Source organism: Cupressus sempervirens, chromosome 1, assembly GCF_028749045.1.
Source record: "Cupressus sempervirens isolate cs-2001-9-10 chromosome 1, ASM2874904v1, whole genome shotgun sequence".
In the NCBI taxonomy this organism is placed as follows: domain Eukaryota; kingdom Viridiplantae; phylum Streptophyta; class Pinopsida; order Cupressales; family Cupressaceae; genus Cupressus; species Cupressus sempervirens.
In genome coordinates this window covers 869,475,946-869,483,317 of record NC_143118.1, presented here as the reverse complement: position 1 = coordinate 869,483,317, position 7,372 = coordinate 869,475,946, and the positions used below count along the sequence as shown (strand labels likewise).

At 34.3% G+C, this 7,372-nt stretch overlaps 1 protein-coding gene across 1 annotated transcript; it reads left to right on the top strand.

Annotated features, from left to right (window-relative positions):
* The first annotated feature begins 522 nt into the window (after positions 1-522).
* LOC149580593 (uncharacterized) lies at positions 523-2,159 on the top strand. The gene is made up of 3 exons (XM_089805098.1): positions 523-877; positions 983-1,060; positions 2,053-2,159. The coding sequence occupies exons 1-3, from the start codon at positions 523-525 to the stop codon at positions 2,157-2,159; spliced, it is 540 nt and encodes a 179-aa protein (XP_089661224.1).
* The last annotated feature ends 5,213 nt before the right edge of the window (positions 2,160-7,372 follow it).

Here is a 7,372-nt window from a genome sequence, read left to right as displayed (position 1 = left end):
TAAGTTAGTAGTTGTTTTTCTAGATGACATTCTAGTTTATTCTAACTCCATGGAGGAGCATGAACAGCAATTGAGATGAGTTTTTGAATGTCTCCAAAGGAATAAGCTGTATGCTAATCCTGATAAGTGTGAATTTTTAAAATTAGAAATAAAGTTATCTTGGACACATTATAACGGGGGATGGGATAGCTGTGGATCCAACCAAGGTTAGAGCTATTGTAGAATGGCCAACACCTACAAACGTGTCAGAAGTAAGAAGCTTTATGGGTCTAGCTAGTTATTACCAAAGGTTTGTGGCTAATTTCTCAAAAATAGGACATCCTATCACTTCTCTTCAGAGAAAAGGTAAGAAATTTTTCTAGTCAAATAAGTGTGAAGAGGCTTTTCAGTATCTTAAAGAACGGTTGACTAGTGCACCTGTATTGGTAGTACCTGATCCTTGTAAAGAATTTGTGGTTTGCATAGATGCTTCTTTAGATGGATTAGGAGCAGTTTTAATGTAAGATGGCAGGGTGATCACGTATGAATCCAGGAAAATCAAGGATAATGCATGCATTGACCAAATGGCAACATTTTCTTCTTGGACAACATTTTGAGTTGCGTACTGATCACAGAAGTCTTCAATATATTTTCACACAGCCAAATTTGAATGCATTACAACGTAGATGGATGGAATTTTTGTGTGAATATAACTTTGAATTTAAATATGTGCAAGGTAAAGAGAATAAGGTGGTTGATGCTCTTAGCAGAAGACGTCACAAGCTCTCTTCTTTAAATCTCACAGTGGATCTGAAGGAGAAAATATTGCAAAATTTGATTTTTGACCCTTGGTTTTTAGATGTCAAGGCTATTATTAAAAGTGGCAGCACGTTAGAAGGTAGATTTGAAGGTTACTCTATCAGCACTAATGGGTTGTTGATTTACAAAGGTAGCATTTATGTTCTTGAGGTTGGATAGCTACGAAATTTGGTTATGTTTGAAGCTCATAAAGTGCCCTATTCAGCACATCCTGGTGTTAAGAAAATGAATGCTGATCTTAAACAACATTACTATTGGCCAGGTATGAAGAGGGATATTGCTGACTTTGTCGCTAGATGTCTAGAATGTCAGAGGGTGAAAGTTGAACATCAGCATCCTGCTAGTTTACTTCAATCTCACAGTGTGTCTAGATGGAAATGGGATACCATCTCCATTGATTTTATCATAGGGTTACCTTTATCAGTTAGGCGGCATGATTCAATCATGGTTGTAGTTGACAGGTTAACCAAAGTTGCATATTTTATACCTATTAGATCTTCTTATAATGCTGCATCTATAGCACGTATTTATATGGAACATATAGTAAGACTTCATGGGATTCCAAAGAAGATCATATCAAATAGGGACCCAGTTTTCACATCTTCACTTTGGAGGTCTATGCAACGTGAACTTGGCACTCAACTAAATTTTAGTTCTGCATATCATCCTGAGATTGATGGGCAAACTGAGCATGTAAATCAAATTCTAGAAGACATGCTCAAGATGTACGTCATGGATAGGCAGAACAAATGGGAAGAATTCTTGCATTTAGTAGAGTTTGCATATAATAACAGTTATCATAGCTCTATAGGCATGGCTCCTTTTCAAGCTTGGTATGGATGACCTTGTAGAACACCCTTGAGCTGGGATAATTTGGAAGATAGAGTTCTCCTAGGTCCTAAAATGCTACAAGATATGGAACAGTAAGTGAAACGAATCAGGGAACACCTTGTTACAGCACAGGATAGACAGAAAAAATAAGCAGATTTGCATAGGACTGAGTGGCAATTTGTGGTTGGGGACAAAGTATTTCTACAGGTTAGACCTAGAAAGAATTCTATTAGATATGGTAAAGGTTCCAAATTGTCTCCACATTTTGTGGGACCGTTTGAAATTCTATAATGTGTAGGTCCTATTGCTTACAGACTTGCTTTGCCTCCTAGTCTATCTTGAATCCATAATGTCTTCCATGTGTCTATATTAAGGAAATACATACTTGATATCACTCATGTTCTTAATTGGAATGCATTACAGGTAATGGATGGCCAATTGATGCTGGAACCGCTGCAAATCATTTAGCAAAGAGAGCTAAATCTCAGAGGTCGCAAAGTGGAATAGGTAAAGGTTTAATGGGATCATAATGATGATACCTCTGCAACTTGGGAAGATACAAGGGCAATGAAAGCTTCACATCCTCATTTGTTTTCAGGCTTCCAGGAGTAAGCCTAAGCTAGTGGGGAAGGGTGTCATGGCCCTGACAGTTTAATATCTGTCACCTTGGAATCTGAGATTAGTTAACATTTATGGATGGTTTGATATTTGTTAAGTTACTTTAATTCTAGTATTATTATGTTTAACTTTTTGAGAAGTCAGAGATTACTCAAAATCTAATTCTCAGAACATATGTTTTTATGCTCTCAGTTTTGTGTTATATTCTGAATCTTATCATCTGAATCAATCTAGATTCAGGAATCAAAATTTTATAAATCAATATTAGTATGGTTTCAGTTTTTTTTTTTTGTCTGATTCTTACTTTCAGTTTGATGTATAAGGTGGCTTTAAAATATTATCAGTACTTTAAATTTGTAGTTGCCAATTTTTAAGTATATATATATATATATATATATATATATATATATATATATATATATATATATGTATGTATGTATGTATGTATGTATGTATGTATGTATGTATGTATGTATGTATGTATATTTATAATGTTGTATAACTATATATATTATATATATAAATATGAGTGCATTGGTATAAAAAATTATATATATATATATATGTGTGTGTGTGTGTGTGTGTGTGTGTGTGAGTTTATATTTATATTTATATATACATGTATATGTAATTTTGGTATATTTATGTATTTGTATTTATATTAATACAAGTTGTAGTTATCCGTATACATATATGTATACTTATTAATTAGTAATGATATTAGTGTTAATTAGGATTAATATTAATATTAATATCAATATTAATATTGATATGAATATTAATATTAACATTAGTACCTAATTCTATGTTAGTAAGAGTTGGTACCTAGACTAACCTATCATATGGAAGTTTAGGTTTTTTTTTAAAGACTAAGTTAAATTCCATATGACAGGTTAGTCTAGGTACCAACTCTTACTAACATAGAATTAGTTACTAATGTTAATATTAATATTGATATGAATATTAATATTAACATTAGTACCTAATTCTATGTTAGTAAGAGTTGGTACCTAGACTAACCTGTCATATGGAATTTAACTTAGTCTTAGAAAAAAAACCTAAACTTGAGTATAGCCTAAGTTATCGATGCATTATCAAGGACTTGGCAAGGGGGTTTTGGGTTTTGGTGTGAGATGGCAATGCAAATGCAAATTTAATGCTTGCAGGTTGTATATGGTACTTCTATTGCCATGTGTTGGAGAAGGCTAAGAAAGTGGGTTTAGGGTTATGCTTGCTGTTATGAGCATTGATTTTAATGTCGTTTGAGTTTGGACCACCATTGTTGGTTTTTTAGTTAGGGTTATGGAAACTCTGTTGAAAAGGTTTCTCAGCACTAAATTTTGGATACTGTTAGCCATGAAGGAGACTTTGACTCACTCTAGTTCTATAAATCCTCACAATTTTGTATTCCTCATTCTTCTATTGTTCCATGGATGCATTTCTTAGTTTTTTCCATTGAGAAAGTTTTGTGGTATCGCTGGTAAACGGCTTAGAGAATTTGGAAGCTTGGGGATTCGAGTTTGGAAAAGGGTTCTTCTGGCAGTTTCTTTTGAGTATCTTTCCGCATTTACATAGGAAAGGGGCTTTTCTTTAACTCTATCCTTCAGTTATTGTAATGTTTCATTTAAATTTGTGAAATTTGAATATCAAAATTTGTTATGTAGGTATTGGAAGTGTTCATTGCTAAAATCTGTATTTGTGTTTGCAAATGGGTTTAGAAGAGTATGTAAGTAATACTAAATGTTGTGCAGGACAAAATTAGAAGGGGTTGTTTGAAATAATCAAGACTAACAAGGTTACTGAGAGGGGAGGGGTGAATCAGTAACTCTAAAACTTTAACTCTATTCTGGATAATAATATTTTTACCATTCATCCATCTAAACTATTGTATGCATGATAAGATAAACATTTGTAACACATGAACACACAAATTCGGTGACCCACAAACCTTCCAATTAGAAAGTAAAATTGGGGTGGGGATGATACTCACAAAACTTCAATACTACAATATAAAGCTGGCTAGTTAAGGCTTACAATGATCACTTCTGATGATCTACCTTGTTAGGAGCAAATAAGATTGCTAGATCCACCTTGTTAAAGGATTTACAAACATACAATGAAGTATGCACTCTGTTAAGAGATTTACAAAAGACTGTTAAGTCTACCTGGTTAAAGGATTTAGAAAACTGATTCACCTATTAGAATGAAGCAGTGAATTTGATTGCAACTAATTTTTGAAAAGATCCTTGTGCTCTGATCACCTGATGTGACAAATATATCTTTTCTGCATCAATTTTGACCTTGTTGTATTCCTCTGTTCTGCTAGTGATTCTCTTTTCTTCTTCTCAAATTATTGCAACACATCACTATCTACTCTTATTGTTCTTAGCATCTCATTGTTTCAAATGATATATACCATTCCAATATTTGCACTGGCAAGGTCGGCCAAAACATAAGTGAACAAACATTACTGAGTCGGCTAGGTGGTAGAAAACTTGGGTTCCACAAACTGACTCAGTGACCTTCTGATACTCGGCATCCACTTCAATACTTTGCATTTTCATGCACTCAGTAAGAGTAGAGGCATGGTCTATACTAATCATTCTAACTAGCTCGAAACTCGATAACCATTGGTGACTCGGTGAATGTTGTGTCACTCGGTAGAAACTGAATCCATTGATAACCTTCTTTACTTGGTAAATACTGATTCCCTTGTTTACTTGGTAAACACTGATTCCTTCATTTACCTTGTTTACTCAGTAAAAACTAACTCCTTCATTTACCTTGTTTTACTCGGTGAACACTGATTCCTTCATTTACCTTGTTTACTCGGTAAACACTAATTCCTTCATTTACCTTGTTTACTCGATAAACATCGATTCCTTCATTTACCTTGTTTACTTAGTAAACACTAAGATTTTTGATGACTCGGTGAGCACTGTCTTCTTGGTAAACACTGCGAAGCTCGGTAATCACTAACTACTTGGAGAACATTGTTCTGCTTGGTAACTACTATGAACTCAATAAATATTGTTGATCTTCCCATATGCTCGATTTCCAAAGGAATTCTCGGTATTAACTATAGATTAGGTGAGTAGCTCGGTAAACATTCACAATCGAATAAGTGTTGTGACTGATGACAAATATATCATAATTCCAACAATCTCTCCCTTTGGCATTAGTGACAAAAACACTTATGAGCCAACACTTATATACAATATCTGACATATTGACAACCGATTTTGCTAAATATTCATGGCTTCCTTACATATGACTCCCCCATACAATATACACAATGTATTTACATGAGTTGTATGACTTTTATTTATAGTATCTCTTCGTCCCTTTTTGTACGTTTATCTCACCAATAATTCTATCAGAGTATCTCTTTCTTCCAATTTTTGACAATAATGCCAAAAAAAAAAAAAAGAATTTATTTACATAGAAACACCAAAATGTGAGATAAACTCTGAATGTACTTGAAGAATGAGTTGTAGAGTCTTATCCCAATTCTCTTGCACGATTTTGCATGTGGATAGAGCAATTTGAACTTCTGCAGAGAGTTCAATTACATGGTCCAAAATGGAGAAATTGTTGTCATGGATCAATGTTTTTGAGTGGGCAATGTGCTTTTGCATGGTGTCCATGATGGGAAGGATCATATTTTGAATATCTATCAATGTAGATCTAATCCTTGACTCTTCTCTCAGCAATTCTGCTTGTTTTTCTCACAAAAAATTGATTCTGAGGTGATGAGATGATGTTGAACTAGGGTCAAGCTTACGATTTTGTGTGCTTGCCTTCAGATCCTCATCTATTTTATTCAATTGTTCTCTTATTTCCTTGGTATATTTGGTAACATCATAAAGCTTAGCAAAAAGAGATGTTACATTATTAAAAGAATTTTCAATATTAGCCAAAACTGAGTTTAATTCAACCTGTTTCATTGCTATGTGCTGAGCAATGTACTCAAGCACCTTAGTATCAAATTTCTTTTCTGCCTTCTCCATCAACTTTTCTTGACCGGAGGTATCCTCATTGAATTTGTTGACTGCCTCTTCTAACTGGATCAAAATGTGTTGAGTAGAATCTACATCAACACCTATAGCCTCTGTAATTATATTCTAAGCATTCTCAATTATTTTATATTCCTTATCCCTTTCAGACCTTAGCTACTTCTATGTAGCCTTCATCTCCATTAGTTGACTAGCATACCTCATTTCTTCAATGGTAGCATTTTCATAGTCAATCTTTGGAATTACTATCTCAGTCTCTAGGTAAATGTTTTCAAGAATTTCCTTTCCAGTGATCATAAGTCTTAATGGTTGCTTTTGTTTGACTTCTACGATGACTGGTTTGACCTTGGGAATAGACACAATGGTAGAGATGGAAGGACTAGTAAAAAAAAATGAGATACTTGAGGGTGGAGTGCCAATAGGAGTACATGTCGAGTCAAAAACTAAAGTTCTTGCCACAAATGGTGATACACTCGGTGATGCAGTATCTAAACTAACTGGGTTTGAAGTAGATATAGATATTGCTGACAAAATTGTAGAACAAATTGGAATTGACAAAATTGTGAAACTTACTATTATTAGGGTTGGTGATGATGGAGTTGAAAAGGATTGCTTAGTAACTGAAGAAAAGGAATGTAGCTCGGTAGATGAAGTGGTAGACACTTCCATTGATGATACCTGGAGCTGAGATATGGTAGGTGCTAATGATATATCTGATGTGGATGAGACCAAACCTGCTGAAGCTGACTCCAACCTTGATGATGCTACAGTTTTAGGTGGAGAGTGAGGAAGTGATGCAATAACTACTGCTACAATTTTCACGGGATCATCTTCCTCCTTTCTACATCTTTAGCTTCTTCTTCCTTGTATTCTTTCTCTTTATCTTCCATTAGTGCATGCAGCTCTCCTGGTGAGACTGTGATAGATGGAGTGTTATCAAGCTCATCATCATTGCTATTGTCATCATCTTTGATTTCTACTAGATCTTCACTAGGCTTATGTAGATGATAGATATTTTTCCACATGTTTGTAGCATCATTTACAACATGTTCAATGTCCTTGATAAAATTAAACAAGTGTGGAATCTAATCATCATTTTACCTTCATGG